The 17,801-nt window shown below is 39.2% G+C and overlaps 1 protein-coding gene across 1 annotated transcript in view; it reads right to left on the bottom strand.

Moving 5' to 3' along the window:
* TRPM6 (transient receptor potential cation channel subfamily M member 6) overlaps positions 1 to 17,801 on the bottom strand; it is an 86,875-nt gene that overhangs the window by 31,326 nt on the left and 37,748 nt on the right. Inside the window, exons 12-22 of the mRNA XM_075488622.1 lie at positions 17,584 to 17,718; positions 17,008 to 17,061; positions 14,470 to 14,610; positions 12,553 to 12,663; positions 11,221 to 11,501; positions 9,948 to 10,176; positions 9,196 to 9,351; positions 6,285 to 6,419; positions 5,112 to 5,240; positions 2,746 to 2,997; positions 1,610 to 1,784 (exon numbers count right to left, since the gene is read on the bottom strand). Of these exons, the coding sequence (XP_075344737.1) occupies positions 1,610 to 1,784; positions 2,746 to 2,997; positions 5,112 to 5,240; positions 6,285 to 6,419; positions 9,196 to 9,351; positions 9,948 to 10,176; positions 11,221 to 11,501; positions 12,553 to 12,663; positions 14,470 to 14,610; positions 17,008 to 17,061; positions 17,584 to 17,718 (1,798 nt within the window). The remainder of the gene's footprint in view (positions 1 to 1,609; positions 1,785 to 2,745; positions 2,998 to 5,111; positions 5,241 to 6,284; positions 6,420 to 9,195; positions 9,352 to 9,947; positions 10,177 to 11,220; positions 11,502 to 12,552; positions 12,664 to 14,469; positions 14,611 to 17,007; positions 17,062 to 17,583; positions 17,719 to 17,801) is intronic.

The raw sequence follows: 17,801 nt of genomic DNA, 5'->3' as shown, positions 1-17,801 counted from the left end.
AGTGAAGGACATATAGAGCATGATTGGCATGGAAATCAGAGCAGAGCACAGCAATGGCATGTGCTCCTCATTTGCCCCAGCAAGAAACAGAATACTCTTCATTATTTTCACGGAGATACATTACTAAATTTCCAACTAAAAAGTCTACCTCCATGTAAAGGACATCTGAGACCTCTTCATGATACTACTGCCCCATAGTTTCCATTGCAATGCAGAAGCTGCAGACACCATTTCATATATTTCAGTTCTTATGCCAGTCATGCCGACTTTTTGTTAAGGGGGAAAATGATGCAGCTGAAATGTATCTGGGAGATGACACACATTCAAGTAAACTGAAATACAAATCTTTGATCCTTAAAGCAAAGCTTTCACTGACTCCACTGTGGAAAGGATACAGAGCAAAGGCTGCTTTATCAGTACTGGAGTGTTATTCCTTTAGAGCTTCAGTAAGACCACATTAACTCATGTGCAAAAGAATATATGGCTATGAATATTTGTGAGATGAAGCAACAAATCAGAAATTAAGGGATCCCTCTTAATGTTTTTAAATGGTCAAAATAAATACATTCCAGTCTTTATAATTTTTAATCAAATTTTACACCTTGGAGGAAATTTTAAACACATTTATAAGGCAGCAGCCTAAATTCAGGACATATTCCACAGCATAAAGAGTCATTAGAGAAATCATAGCTTTATTTGGCAAGTGTCAAATTTCTAAAGGTTTAGCATTAATAAATGATTAAATGGATTAAACTGTGAAACTTAACAGTGTGCTTTCATTTAAAGAATTTTGACTTATATAACCAAAATACATAGCCATCATGTGACTGTTTCAGCAATAATAATGGATGATGCAACATCTTAAATTATTTTAATGAACCAGGTCTTATGCTGAACTATGTATCTTAAATATCTGTATCTATCTGCACACTTGCTTTTCTATTTTAGGGACTGTCTTACTTGTACCCATCACTTAGCAGCATGAGAGTGCCTTCCATCTGTACTGCTGAAATACCTCCTGGAGTGCCTGGTTCTTCTCTCTTACTGAGACAAGGTCAAAGCCATAATCAAGATATAATATTTTTCCTATTTACATTGATTGGTTCTATTTTTCCTATGTTCAACTGGTTTATCTGTTTAAGAATGATGCCAGGTAACTCTTACTATGGTGAAAAATAATTTTTCTTTCTTATTTTTCCTTTTTTGTTTCCCCTTTGTTCCTTCTTCCTTTAAGGCAACTTTGTAGACTTTTCTCCAAATGATCAGCAGCTTTGGGTTTGCCTAATTGGAAATTCATTTCACTGCCAGATCCTCTGAACATGAACTAGCTTAGTATTAGTTCCTATGTGCTTTGCTCTGAACTTTGCAATATACTTCATTTGAAAAGCTAAATTTGAAGGTTTTAAAGCTTAATCTTTATTTTTAACAAAGAAACTAGTATTCTCACCTTTATTCATGCAGCATTACTCATTAAGGACGTATACTGGAATCAAAATTGTTTGAGAAAGAATAGACTCAATATGTGGTCAAAACTCTAGTAGCCCAAAGTGGACATCCTTCTGCACATATTAAATTTAAGCTGTTGAGCTGTAGTATGAAAATTACTTACCATCTATTTCTCCAGCATAGACCTCACCAAACATCATCCAGTACGGCTGAAATACAATATCTCGTGCCAGAGTCCAAGAAGGAGGCTCCTCTGGTGAAAGGATTGCCTTTCGTGACACTCCGAAACTCAACAGGACTATGGCCATCATGACCACAATATAGAACATGTTTGCTGTCTGGAAGACATGTTCACATGAAAGAATTAGCTGTGTTAATTATATGTAAAGGAGACATACATTTTAGGGAAGAGTATCAATCACTGCTTTTACAAATCAGAATAAAAAAGCAGGGCTAATAATCTAATATGCAGGAGGAAATAAAAATATTTTATTTCTATGACCTGGACTACCCAAGTATTTTACAGAGGTTAAAGTCATCCTGGACCAAAAAGGCCACAAGTCCTACTTGCCTCTCAAGTCCCTTTTAAGATCTTAAGCAAGATTTCAAAAATGCAGAGACCTTATGATGGTGGTTTTCCTCGGTGGTATTTCTTCCAAACTGAGAGCAAGAAATAGCAGTGAAAATGATTTTGCCTTCTAACATGGAATTGGAATTACTATGCAAGACAGAATATAAAAGTATTAATAAGATAGTTCCCAATAACTGAGGGAAATTACAGTGGGAATCTGCAGATGTCCCTCAAGACTAGGCAGCAGTTCAGCAGCAGTTCTTATACCAAACGAGAAAAAAAATTAACTTTGATCTCAGAGAAATTTTGCCTGCTAAAATGGGATATAATTATTTGAATCAAAATGTAAAATAATAATGAGATAGTTTCCAAGAGGTAGGGGAATTATCTATAGTAGTGAGCCCATCTGCAAGAGACAGTGATTTTTCCTCCTCCTATTATCAAGCTGGATCAGAAACTCAGCTCAAATGCAACCCTTCTCTAAGGAACAAAGCAAAAATGGCTTTTGTGAATAAATTCAAATAATGAATAAATTAGAGAGAATTGAAATCTGATTATGGTCAACTCACAAACAGAAAAAGACATGGTATTTACAGGTAATACATTCACTATGAATTATTAGGTGACCCCTCCTTTGATCATCATTCTTTTCTGTCACTTCTGACCTTTACACATTCCTCAATAGATGCCTTAACTACAAAAATATTGCTCCAAAGCATAATACTTACCATTTTCCCAATCATTGTCAGGTATGGGCCAGCATGCTGATTCACAGCAAAAAGATCAAGGAGCCGAGTATACCAAAATATTATATCCAAGCAGTAAAGTAGCCTCCCTGCAGTTTGAACAGGGGGGTCGGACCAGCGCAAGCCAAAACCAATCATAAACAGGATGATAGCTATAGAATCAGTAAAATTCCAGTATTCATAAATCCACACCTTCACTTTTTGGCGGAATTTTCCAGGTTCTGAGATAAATACCTGAGTAGAATGTGGGAAAAAAAATACCAACAAAATTCCATTAAAATCACAGATACATTCTTTAACCTTTTCTGTCTGAACTGTTTCATGATATTTTGGAATGTATCATTTTTTTCTTTTCTTTTTTTTTTTTTTTGCCAGCCCATGTACTGCATATTGCCATTCACCATTAATGAGGTTTGTACTAAATCTATAGTGTCGTATTGCTCAAGTATGCCACACCAAATAGGATATCTCTTCCTAAGGAAAAACGGCTTCTGAGCCTGAACCCATTCACTAAAGAGCATGTTCCTCAGCAGAAAAGAGCAGCCAGTACAGAACTGTTATGCATACGTATCATTATAAATTAACGAGCATTTTCTAGAGGAATGGTCATGACCTCAAACAGCCCTTTCAAAAGCCCCTAAGTCATGGAAAGTACCAACCTAACCTTGCTGATGGGAAAATAACTAATGCTTTTTATTTCAGACTGAAAATATAAAGAAAGATCCTTGTATTCCACCAAGGACATGCTAAAAAAAGGAGTGCTGGCAACTAGCAAGGTAAAGAATGAAATGTTCACTCCTTGAACTGTGAGGTGCCCCAAAGGGATTTTAAGCTTCACTGAGCAAATGTGTGAAGTGGAATCTTTGGGAGGCCATAAATAAAACCTTTGCACATTGCACAAGTGAGGCCAATTATGCAGTGCTATGTAAGATCACACTGATAAGTACCAAGCAAAGGAGAGATTTTTAAAAGTTACGCCCTGATCCTGCAAGAATTTACGCATATGAACACATTAATGTAAACAAGTGATCCTACTCAATTCAGTTGGACTAACTCACATGAGGAACTAGTTGCAGGATCAGGGCCTAAGGCTTTAACAATTAGTTGATACAATCTAGAGAAATAGAGGTTTACAGTTATATATAACAAGGCCCTCAGCAATTAATTAGCTGCACGTGTAAGACACAGTGTCCTACAAAGTCTTTGCCAGCAGACCAGAACTAGTACATGGACAAAGAAAATCAAGTAGAAGACATGAATTTCAAAGCCTCCAGTGAATGTTAACACTAGAAAGAAGAGCTGATGTTTCCACTGTCCACCATCAACATGATGCAACAGCACAACAGTGATTTCCAAAGTACCTGCTATTTCACATTCAATTTTTTTCTCAGCTAGACAATCCTTGTGTAGATTTTTTCAATTTCATCTCATGCAGCCACAGAACTTGTATGTTTATCCAAGCTTCAATATATTCCCAGAATTTCTGCTACCCTTTGAAATCCTTCACATCTCTCATACTGATATCCCAGTCTTCTGAGTGATCTGTTGTAAGAGCATCCTTCACTCAGAACTGTGCCTGCTTTTTTGCAGTTTTATTCCTCTAAAAGTACAGCATTTCAAATGTCATATAAAAGACAATTCACCCTACTATTGTTTATTATGTGCCAATTATACAGTGAAGATATGTCCGATCAGATACAATAACTTGGGAAACACATAGTTGCATTCGTCCCCAGCCTCAGGTTTGGAGTGCAATTTATGTTCAGAATATAATCTGAATCAGATCTAATCAACTGCAAATAATTGTGATTAATTTTGATTGGAATATCATTTATCCATGCTCTATGAATCCAGCATTAAAAGTTGATGGTGGCTTCTTTCCAGTTTTATTTGTAGAGGGTCAGTTAGACTTGATGGAGAGCCATAGATTATTCTACACATAACACCTATTAATGGATAACAATATCCACACTCAAAGTAAGTATCTAAAAACAAATTCCATATTTGTTATAAGAAATCTAATGATCCGCTCAAAAAAATTAAGAAACAGGTGCCTACACTGGGGCTCCAAATCTCAATTCAGCACAATCGCTCTCAAGCAACCTGCACATTACCACTGGCTTTACCCAGAAAAATAGAAATATAAGGACAAACTTTAAGATGCACTTTCAAAGCCCAAGTACTGGTCTTCAAATAAAAGACTTCTCAGAAATAAATACCCTGTATAATTCTTTCCTCTCCTAAATTCTCTACAAAAAGAATGCAGGATTTGGCATTCTTCACTTTACGCTATTCGCTGGCTTATAATATATCCTCTACAGATGAGAAGGGTGAATGGAAAAGCTTACCTCCCTGACTTTTTCAATAGCAGTGCTGAAAATATAAATGATAACAAGCCACTCTTGCACGCTCGGTCTTGGTTCCATCTTCACCAACACAGTGTAAGTGAAAAGCATGAGAAACGCCATGTACGCCATCTACAAAACACACTGTATATAATCCATATGCACAAAAATCTCCCAACAAATTTCTGCACATATTAACAGGTGATTAGCCTGACTATATGTATTCAAAATACTGGGGCAGTATCAGATTTTTGAGCCCAAAATCTTTCCTCCAGTTCTCCAAAGTATTTTTTATGGGAATATACTTAAACATCATTTGGAAATTGGTGCTTTAGTGCTGAAAAAATGGGAGCAGAAGACAAACTATTGCAGCGCATGTTCACCTAGATCCCAAACCCATATATGAGACAGACTATTTTATCTGCACACCATTATTCGAATGTAAAGACCGTGCTATGCTTTTTTCCTAACCCTCTGTAGGAGCAAATAACAATTCTCAAAGCTATGTGAAATCACTGCTGGTTAATCAGTGCCTTCCAAAACACAGGAAGACCAGTATCAGGTGGAAAGCACATATTTTAAAGGTACCAGAACACGCTATAAATGTATCTGAGATAATAGATCAACAACCTATAAAGCACCTAATGACAGCCTGTTAAAGGAGTAACAGTTTATGTACATGGTGGTCTGACCCAACAGGCAGCCTGATCTTAAATATCCAAAGCTCTATTGACACAAGGTTAGTTACTAAAATTGATTTAATAAATGCATATTTCTCTATAGCAAATGATCTCCTACAGATTAATATTCACTCCTTCAGAAACAGTTCCTAAAGAGAGGGACAGGAATATCTGTGAGGTATTTAAGGTATTTAAGGCCAGCTGCAAATCTATCTCTACATGTGTAATTAAGGACTGTAAAAAGCTGTGCTCGGTTTTTCTTTAGTTCCTTATAATTGTTTTTTTGTTCTTTTTTTTTTTTTTTTTAATGCAGCTGCATGATTTTAGCAGAAAAACTTTTCACTTAATTGTGAGAGAAATATTCAAATGTCTTCCCACCCACTCCCACCACTAAGTGGCTGCAAATCCATGCTAGGCAAAGTAAAAGCAGCATCAAGTGGTATTTGAAGGATCAAAGGCGGGTTTTCGCAATCCAAGTTCTAGAGTGATGACCAACCGTGTGAAACCAGAACTTGACAATTGGTGCGTTGTAGAACTCATAGATTTTTCTAGTGCTAGGCAGGTTTCCTTGTCCACCGTCTACTTGGCTTTCATCAGACTTCTGAGCAACCTTCTCCACATCATAATCCTTCTTTAAAAGGAAACAGCATTTTAAAAGTAAGTAACCATGGTCTATGATTGCAAAGGTTGTGTCATGTTAGAGGGAGGACAGGCACAAACATTTAAGCTTTGTTCTGAATATACAAACCATTACTGTAATTTGATTTTGTCTGGTTACAACCATCTCATTTGCAATAATTAACATGCATACTTTTCCACTATAAATACGCATTTAGAGTTTGCTCTTATGAATACAGGCAGTGGACCGGGTGTCAGCAGACCTGAATCCACTCCTATTTCTGCCACACATTTCTTTAAGTCTTTAAGTAAAGTCACTTAATCACTCTGTGTCTCGCTTTCCCCGTCTGCAAAATACAGATCAATAACAACTCCCAATATGACATAACTGTGTTAGCTAGAACTCCACTGCCAACTGTAGCACATTCTGAAATAAGGGAATAAGCATCACATTTCCTCTCATGTATACAGTTGCACAGAATATGTCAAGACAGTGAAATTCTAAATACAGAATCTATTTACTATTTTTGATGTATTGTATGCCTGATTAGAAGATGAGGATGAAATAAGTACTCTCTTACAAAGATCTTTCTACAAAAAATACAGGTAACTTCTTTATTACCTTCAGTAAAATAAAAACAAACAAACAAAAAACAAAAAAGCAAACACACTTGATTCTGTATCCAGAGTTTGACACTTGTCCAAGTACCCCTCTGAAATACAAATATCTGATTGCCGCTGAAGCCCAAGAGCTGCAGACACACAGCAGTGGGCAACTTACAAAACCAGAAGGTGCTGAAAGGAGTTTTCAGAGATGAAGGAGAGAGGCCTGGGGGAACTATAAATAGCTAATAGTTGGGCAAGGCTGAGGGAACCAAAACTACCTTGTTCAGTTTTGTTTCAACGCTGGCCAATTGCCTTGGCTAATATCAATGCTAAAACTGCTACTAGACATCTGCAGTATAGCACTTTTTATGTGACATATTTATCCCTACTACACAACATTTCCTTGGGTTATCGGGGAAAACTGATTTCTTTTTCACCACATTTGACTCAGAAAAGTGCTAAACCAGAGAATTTGATACACAGAATCATCCCAATGTGTTAACATCAGATCCTCCATGGTGAAGGAGAGAGTCCCATGAAAGAGTGCAATCTGCAGCTGCAGCAGGTCACTGGAATTTATGACTGTGTGTGACAGATGGTCTATATGGCACATGTACACTGCTGAAATTTTCTGTACATTTTTCTATAACATTTCATATCAGGGTATTTAAGAAAAAGTGGTAGCTCAGCCTTTTGTTTTAAACAACACTCTATATTAGATAAAATCCGAAGTTAAGCTTATTGCTAGGACAGGGAGGAAGCAGTGCTGCCTGAGGCAGGTCCGAAAAGTGCTTACGCACATTGCTGTGTTGCCGTCTACCAGACTGCCGGGGTAGTCCTTTTGCAAATAATCACAATTGGCCCGTCCTCTGTATCATAGCTGTTACTTATGATACCCATAAAAAGCATTTTTGAACTGACTATACTAGACAGGCACTGCAGGAGATAACGGCTTCAAGCATTTTTCTGCATCAGAGAAAGAAAACACAAGCATGGCATCGAAAGGCTTACCATGCTGCTGGGAAAGCCCTCAATGACAATCCACTCTCTATTATTTTACACAAATTGAAAGTTAACTGAGAAGGTCCCAAGAAATCCACAGTGCTTATCTGCTGTAAGATAAGCAGAGCAGAGCAAAAAAAATTGCCTTACAGCTCTCAATTTTCAATCCTGTTGTCATTGGTTAGCACCTCACCAACATTTATCCTTTTGGATCGAAACTCTCTGTGTCTGCTGTCTACCTCAGACTGAAACCTTTTGGAAATTTTCAGTTCCAGGAATGCTTTGTGGAGAATGAGAAAAAGAAAGACAGGCAATTCTGCTTAGCAGAAGTCTGGGGTAATTCAGATCTTAAAAGGCGAAGACTTCACTTATGCTGGAGACTCTCCACAGACGGGCCTAAGAAGGACTTTTGCGCAACCACAGGTCCCTGCAGAGTGTTTCAGCACTCAGTTCAGGTGACTAAATCAAAAGCACAGTGTTTCTCTTGTGCTTTAAATGGCGTCTCTGCTAGGCTCAAGCGATGCAGAAGTAGAGATACCCTGTTTTCCAACAAGGAGGGCAGGAGCTAGACCTCTGGAAGGGCTAGGATGTAATTCAGGAAACAAAATCTCAAGCAGACACTAAGAGCAAAGGATGGACATGGAGAGGGGGAGAGGCTGTGGCTGAGATGAGGGGCAGAGGCTGCTGGCCAGGCAGAGTGGGAGGAAGGAGTGAATTGAAGAGGATGGGACCTGGACTGCCCCAGTTCTGCTGTTTCCTTGCTTTGGACAGCTCGACTGGGCAACCTGAATTGAGTTTTATGGATGTGATTTTGTGTATGATACGAAACCACTCTTAGATTACTTGGTATACAAGATTACGTAGGTATTTATCTGCAGCTTAAATAAGACTTTATGCCCTAAAATACCTGTGTAACCGATAAATAATTATAATCTCATTATAATTCTGTGAGTTTGGGAAGGATTTTCTCATTATGACCAGTAGAGAAGCAACACCCAGGACAGATGAAGTGACTTGTGCAAGGTCACTTCAGACTGTATCCAAACAAGGGATCAAACCCCTACTTCTTGAGACTTGGGCCCCAACGCTTCCAGCTCATCACCTTCTCCTCACTCCTCAGGATTATACTGTGGTAAACAGACAGACTCTAACACACAAATGACTGATCATCACAGACTAACCAGAGACAAGGCGTCTTTAGAGCTGGTTGGGCTCTGATCCCCATGATACCATGTGAACTGGTGGAAGTCTTGAGACTGAGGCACATGAGACATTTCTGCCTTGCTTTTAAACTCCAGCATCAAGATGGTGGGAGGCAGGAGAATACTCATAATGACCTAAAAGAGAGACACAAGATTCAGGAAATTAATTCAGCAGTGACAGCATAGACCTGAGGCCACAGTCAGCCATGCATGGTGCCAGCACAAACCCAGTGCAATTCCACTGGCCTGGGAGGGAGCCACTGGTGCAGGAAATCTCTGTATCACACTCCTACAGCCTCCAAAAAAGTGTGTTGCTCTTGACTGTTTTGTGGCTTTGAAGAGTGTCATAGTATCTGGGTTACTTTAGGTACTGCTCCCTATGTCCGGAGGGCATTCCTCCCATCAGCAGCTGTGCTGGAGAACCAGCAATGCGGGGCAGTGAGAGGAGGTGGGGAGAGACTGAAGGGCGTTGAGAGAATGGGAACAGCAAAAAAAACCTCACAGAATGCATTCTCCTAATGTCATCCCACAGCTGCTTTTGCAAAGAATTAAAACAGAAGCAAGTACTGTCTTCCCTCCCTGCCTTTCTTTTCTCTCCCAGATGTGCACATTCCAATCCATGCTTAAGCACATCTGTCTGAAGCTGCGTTAGACACATTCATAACCACAAAGACAGGTATAAAGCATCTAAACAGCATCTAAATGCTCAGAAAAACCTAGAGTGATGTTACCTTAAACCAGGAGTTCTTCCGCATCTTCAGGCGTCCCATCCACATATCAGTCAGCAGCATCTGTGTGCAAGTATGCGATACGAAAGGCCGCAGCCCCACAGACACTGCTAGTTTTAAGCAAGTTGAGTTGCTCCAATTTTTCAGTTCATAGGTCAGCAACTTCATGGCCATCTGCTCATTTTGTTTGAATGCCTTCTCCAGCACATCTAAGGCAAGCTGCCCAAATTCCCTAGAGCAGAAAGGAATTAACAGTCAATATAACTGGGGTCAGTCAAAACTCAGAATCGCTGCTGCAAAGAGGTTGGTTTGAAAACTCCAGTAACTAAAGCTCAGCTAACAATCTCAGCAAGTATGCCTCCTCCCATTTTTCCTATTGCATTATCAATATATCTAGTGAAAAATAATTTGGGGAGTAAATCTAACTTTTTAGTCCTAATCAGAAGGTTTAGGGTCATCCTGTTTTCTATTTTTTTGTTTTGTTCTTAATCTCACTCAACGATCAAAATGGACCCTACGAAGTTCTGTGTATTTCCTTCAACAACAGACTCATCACCACTGTGGGCAAGCATTGCAGGCAGTTGCAAAAGCCTCTTCTTTTACACTGCTTCTTAAGCATCTCTGTAGGGAAGACTCCTCAAGGAAGATACACCTTCCGTTAAATTAAGCTTTGGAGCTGCATGCAAAACAAGACAGCACATCTTATCGTACTCTGAATCTGAGGCATGATGTCTACAAAGCATACAATATGTCATTAACAAGAAAAACTACCAGAAAACACTAATATGAAACTACAAACTTGAAGAACATTCTTGGTCTACTTCATTTTTTATTCAGTCAGTTATTTCAGCATACATTTTTCTTTAGGTCTTACACAGAGTAGCATTTAAGCACTAATTTTAGTTTGCTCATCACCACACATATGTACCATATGGCTTTTTAACAAGTTGAACTGGAAGGGAAGCTGTAAGGGAAATTTCAATCTTCCACTTGACCATTTAGCAGACAGTGAGCCACAAATTACTCACCTATATTTTAATTTTCAAATATGCAACTAGATAACATGCTAATAGCTTTCCTTTAACTCTTGACCAGATTGCACGCTAATACATGGCTCCATTATATAATATGAATAGTGGGCAGCTGAAAATATTTCTTTTACATTCCGTAGTCCATGGCACCACTAACCTTACAAACTCTTAGTGCATTAGGAAAATATCGAACCATTCTAAGCACTGTAGAACTTTATTAACTGAAGTGAAGGGACAACTCATACCTTGAGTACTTCTTGAGTTCTTCTGAAGTGTCATCCACCATGTTGCTCTGTTTAGCTTCATGTGCCATCGCCCTGTAGAGTTTGCAAGCCACAACGGCTTTGACCATGGCTTCCTCTCCATGCTGCCAGAAGAACATTGCCATCTTCTGCCTTCTCATTAATACTGCCCAAACCAGGAGGTCGTTATAGGGGTAGATAAAGCCAGATGACTCATAGTTCTCTCCAAAGTTCATATCCTCTTTCGATTTCTTCTTACACTTATGGAAAGCAGTGGATTTTTCCTATAAATTTGTTTTTCAAAAAAAAAAAGAAAATCTCAATAACAGTTGAGGTTCAGATTCATGTAAATAAAACTGCATGCAAATCTGAACTGCAAGTAGCAAACTATTTGATCATTACATACATTTAAGTCATAAAGCACAGCTAGGATCGTATTTAGATTATCAGTGCTAAGAAGCTGGTAGTGGAAGAAAAACACTCCTTGCTCTGTGCCCATGCCATTTATAGCCTCCCCTTCCATAGTGTTAGGCAGTCTCCAAAACCCATGATACCAAGACCCTACTTTCACTCTTTTTTTGTACTTGTGGCGTGACAGGACAAAAAGCAATCAGTAGACTGAAATATACACCATGGACTTGCGATACTTAAAGACGATTTTTACTGTCTGCCACACTTGTAATGTAAACTTGCTATACATCCGTGTCTGGATGTTTCTCCATTAAAGGCAAAGAAAAAGTCTTACTGGTATAAGTGAGGTTGTCTTAGTGCTATAATGGGTTCATTTTGGCTCAGATTAATTCCAATAAAGCCATTTAAATTCATTCTACTTTATGTTTTGTCTGTCAGATATATGTATGTGACGATCTTTGCTCTTTTATCATTCTTTCTTTGAAAGAAAATACTCTGTCATCATTTTCCAGATATCAGAACTGTACCTCTTCTTAGCAGGCTTACTGTAGCTACTTTAATAAGCAATCATGAGAAAACACCAGGAAAGTCAGAGAATTCCTACCATTGCTTCCAAATAAGAAGAGTTTTCACCCATGCATGATGTTCAGAAATTTGGTGATACTACATTTCAGTGAACGAAAGACCTCAGCAACAAATGGAAGGAAGTTAAAAAGTATCACAGGAGGAGTCTGAGCTTGATTTCAACATTAAGATTGCAGGACCTGTACTTCATGAAGTAAGCAATAAAACATTGCTTCCACTGGAATTTAAGTACAATTATGATAACTAGCAGCCTGACCAACATATGTCTAAAATCTCTCAGTAAAATGATTAGCAGCCTAATATGTCTGAAGCAAGGTCTAGAATAAGCAATTATATTACCTTGTATTTGTAAGGCTGTGCTGTTCTGAAGAACTGAGAATGCAAAGTACTTTCAGCAGATCCCATTCTGCTACCCGTCTGATTACTCTGATGAAGGGAATGAGACAGGCTCTGAGAAAAGCTGGAGAGCACTCTCTAGATCCAAAGGCATACCATAAAACACAAGGAGAGAAATGCAAATTAGAGATGAAGTTTGCCTGTACTTATCTCTGATTGCAATGGTGCCTGTAGAAATTGATGTTATTCAAAGACTAGTGAGTCAGCAATCACTAGAACTACCACTGGAGTTTATACCATCAAGGAAAAAATAGCCTGTTTCACATCTAATTTAAAAAATATATATTTTTCTGAATCTCTAAATTCAAAATACTGATTTCCCCAATAGCCTCCACCAATTACAACAACAACAGGGCTTGCACCGGATTGGAATCACCCAACCTGGAAGGTCTTCTCACTGCCTAACCTTATAAAAAGTGCCATAAGCCCTTCTCTGTCCTCAAAATGAGGCCCCCTTATGAGGGCCATAAGCCCTCAAAAGTCAGTTCTCTGAACTTTCTGCTGACCATTTCCTCCAAAGGATCGCATGTCTAGCATCCCTAGCATTGTTCAGTGTTGACTGAGAAGGAAGAATGTTACCAGCTGAATCACTAACGCTCTTCCCTGCAGTTCCTAGTTATATGATCATGTGGTTTCAGCCATCCCTGTTAAGGTCATATTTCATGAAGATACAGTGAAGAGTGTTACAACTGCCCAAATACCCCTTTTTGAGCATTGTATTAAGCCAGTAACACACAGGAAGCTCTGCCTCTGTGTTTCTAGTCACTCCAAGTAACGGTTTTCATTATTTCTTCTCATTTTCACTGATCACCCTGAGGTTCTTCTATTAGTCACAAAAGCAGTACATGGGGATGAGAGGCTTTTGTTGCTTGTTTTTTAGCATATGGAAGTACTTTAATCAAAGCCCAGTTCTACTCCGAAAGCTGGGGAGAATGCTTATGCGGTAAATCTGCTCCCTCTGTGATGTTGGGAATGATATGCGGCTAATTTATTGAGAAGTTCAGGCTGTTTTCAAGTTATTGGTTTTGGAAAGTCAGTGGGGAAAATGCAAGTGCTAGTATGTTTGCACTCTGTTGTTCTGAGGCAGTTTGTTTGTAGAGGTGATGCTACTCATATGCAGACATGGCACAATGCTATGCCATACAGTGAAACACCTTAAGCATCTAGAAGGTGCAGAACGGCACACATGTCCAAGCACAACCCTCTGCCTGCACAAAGCCGCTGCACCATGGGTGCAGCCTGGCACATCCAGCATGAGACTGCCCCGTGATGACCAGTGCATGACAGAAAAAGCTCTGCCAGGCAAACACAGCTCATTGGCCTGGGCAGGAAGATGCACCACTAGCACTGAACTACTTCTAAAAGGTAAGACATTTGCTCAAAACTTGGGTCAGAGATCTCCATGTTGTTCTTCACTATGCCATGCTGACATGCTCTAAGTCTAGTTCAATGCCTGTTGAATTCAGTATTTCTGTGATGTGGTTCAAGTTGAAAGAGCAGAAACATGCAACTGCTTCACAAAATGGAAAATGGTGGTTGGTACAGCCTTGTCAATTTTTATTGATGGATGACAGACAAAGAACACAACCTGGCTACCAGACACGATGGTAAAGTTACTGAACTAACAGTTAATTTAATGATCACCAGTGGTCTTGGGAAGCAGGGAATAGTTTGGGGAGGGATTTGTCTGTTTTATTTGCAATCTCTCCACACTTGGCAAAGAGATTCATAAAACAGCCAAGCATGGCACACATTTAACCGATGCTCTTCAGACAAACCACAATGACAACCTGAGCTATTTTCAGGTGTCACATTTTGGCCTTTCTTCATGACCAGTGGTAGCCATTTCACAGAAGTTACCTTGTGTTTTCTGTAGACATCATTGTAAAGAATTCGGAAATGCTTCCTTGTGTAGCTGCTCCGATAAGCTCCACCAAGGAGGTACTCTATCACCAGCCCAATATCAATCAGTGATATCTTGTAATCCAAGGAAAGGGTATTCTGAAACACCAAATGTCACAAGCACTTCATGATGCTATTATATGCAACATTCAACCATGTCAGAGCCCTACGACTATGAGGAGAGTCTGGAAGAAGATGCAGCTGAGAGCTCCTGCATCTGTCAGGAAAGCATACACATTCATTACGCATATGAAACTCCCCTTGGAGGGAGAACACAGGCAGATCCACATTTTCAGCCTGAAAAGTGTGATGCCTACAGTCCACTGCACCCACATCGCATAGGGATGTATATTGCAATGTTCACAAGACCAGCTGCATTCAACAGTGAGGGTAATGGTTCTTCGGGTTAATCACCGACAGCCAGACAGACTGATAAAAATCGTCTTCTTCTCACAACAAGAGAAAACTAGCATGGTATGATTTGCTCATTAAACTAGTTCATTAATTTAAAATTAAGAAGTGGATGAACCATGTATTTAATGTTGTAGAGTAATTCCTGGAGACCGGTAATGTCTTGTAGAGGCTCAAGACTGTCATGACAACTAGGACAGCAGCTGCACATGCATAGCTGTACCTTCCGAGTCTCTCGCCACTTGTGTTTAAAGCAACACTGCTTCCCAGTTTACCTCCACTGTCCTTCCAAGACACAAGGTTTGTGATAAATCCTCTGAAGAACAGATTATCTTCCGTGCAGATTTTAAAGATTATTGGTAAAACCCTAAACCACAACTCTTGGAAGTGAAAAATGGGCCTGTACATAGATCGGATCAGAGATGTTATGTATTCCTAGCGGTGTATGCCTTTCAGACTGTGAAAAGTCATTTTCTTCATTAGACTGAGGTTTTTTTCAATGGACTTTAGTGGCAAGGCTCAGTACAGCCAGCTAAGGCCACCCAGCCCTGGGGAACAGAAGGCACCAACATGCTGAGCACTCTGGGGAAAAAGCACGTCTCACAGGATAGAGCTTTCCAGCTCTGTCACTGAGAGTTAGGCAAGTATTTCTGACTAGCTATACTTGTGGATACTTCTCTGCACTAAAAAGCATATTTTATGCTATCAGGGCACACTGCAATGTATCTCCATTCAAATGTAGCAGCAGCAAAGCTGGTCACACTAACGGAGGAAATATTCTGAAATCCATGGTCACATCACTCTGGTGACTGTCCTAGCTACTGTGAACTCATTCACAGAGCACTTATGTGTACTTACAGAAGCTCAGGTGAAAAAGGCTTTTCAGTGTTTAGACCTGTTTGCAGGTCCCAATTGAGTTTAGCTTACCCAACAGCGTAGAAAGTTTTGAAATTGTGCACCCATTTTCTACCTAAATTCCACTATTCCATTTCAAATGACAAAAGCTTCCCTTTAGATCACACCCTGAGTTTTCCCAGAGTGTCCTGAGATGTAACCAGGCCATGGGTTTTAGGAGAGGGGTCGTATCAAGGAGCAAATCACTTCAGTATCAGTGAGAAAGACAGATTTCTCAGCCTGGAAAAGTTAAATGTATTTTCAACACTGAGATCTTCCAGATCTATCACATAAATTAGACCTCAAATACATCCATCAGTATGGGAAAACACAGAAAATAGCTTGCTATGGAGACCAGAATACCCTACACCTATCTACAGAACCATCAATGGGATTGACATGAAAGTCACCCACAATAAGAAAATCATACCAGAAAGCCCACTACTTGAGACCACAGAACTCTGCAAATAGTCAGACTGACCATATGATTTTATCTTAGCATTCATACCCTGGAAAGAATTAGCCAATTAATCTAGTTTTGAATCTAGGCATCTCCTGCAGTGGAGACTAGATGCAGAAGGAACAGCTCCTCCCTTCCTGCCTAAGCAGCGCTGTGAGGTACAATAGATAGCAGAAACACAAAATAAATTAACTGTGTAGCTAAATAACAAAGCTGCCACTAAACTACTAACGGAGCCAGTGCTCCATGCAGCAGTCATCCACTGCCACCTTCTGTTCTCCCAGGCAATGCAGCACATTAAAATAATATTATATCTTGTCACAGTATCTTTTTGTTACTGCTCAACAAAGAAAGATTTTTTTAGCTTTGGGGAAAAAAAGAAAACCTGAAAGCAATGAGCATAATTACTGCACTAATTCACTAAGTCTTTTGTACAATCTCTTCATAATGTCACTTCAGTAACTTGAGAAAGAGAGTCTTATCTACACAAACTGCTTGGCTCTGAAATTAAGGTACAGGACCCTTGGGAGCATTCAGCAGTAGTATGCTAGTTAATTGCTTAGGGAGATCAGTGGGATGAAGATAAAACCATTTAGTAGATATAGGAGCGTAGTATGAACCCATCACTTCTATTCCTAAAATTCCCCTATATCACCTAACAGCAGTGTGCCAGTGGACACTGAAGTTCTAATCTACCATTTTTGCTCCCCAGCCTTTCCTATGTCTATTACCTGTTTCACATCTCGAACTAGGTGGTGCAAAAGTAGATTAGATGGTCCTTGTTTCTGTGGTGTGAAAAGAAAAGACAGTAAACAAACATGTCACTCTACATTAGAAAATCTATACAGTAAAAGAAAGCAGCTAAAAGATCTTCAGGATAAGCTACTGTGATTCAAACTCTCCCCACAAACCTCTTCAAAAACATTTCAACACCAATCTGCAACACCTCTACTCTCTTAAATCTTGACATATTCTAGAAAGAATTTGGTAACACTTTGGTTAAACGACATATCATTTTCAGCGAGAAAAGCATGTATCACATACCAGATTAAAATCAGAACATATTTCTCGTGAGCTTCAGGTGAGTAATCAGTCTGGTTCATGTCAATGAATCGAAAATAAAAAGCTGGGACACCAATCCAAAAATCTAACGTTACAATCAAAAATTATCAAAACCCATTAATTTTCAATTTTTTTTCAAAAATCCTTCATAAAAATGTGGCCTAATTATCAAATCTCTTAAGCAAAAGAGTATTCTTTCTAGGCATTCTTATCTAAAGTTGTACACTGGGATTTTGAATACTCACTGTATTGTAGAGTTCTTCCAAACGAGATATGGTAAGAAAACGGTGCATGTTCACTCCATGCTCTATTAACAGCTTCACAAAATCCACACGGTCCATCACTAAAGCATCCAGCATTGCCTGTTCCAAGGCACCAACCTCCAGAAGGACAGAGATGAAGGAAAAGCTTAGAAAATTATTATCTTCTTTTGGAAATAAATAAAACATTCCTGAACAGCTAG

The sequence above is a fragment of the Mycteria americana genome, chromosome Z (genome assembly GCF_035582795.1).
Source record: "Mycteria americana isolate JAX WOST 10 ecotype Jacksonville Zoo and Gardens chromosome Z, USCA_MyAme_1.0, whole genome shotgun sequence".
Taxonomy (NCBI): domain Eukaryota; kingdom Metazoa; phylum Chordata; class Aves; order Ciconiiformes; family Ciconiidae; genus Mycteria; species Mycteria americana.
Note: the sequence above shows the minus strand (reverse complement) of the source record. Positions and strands in the feature narration are given on the sequence as shown.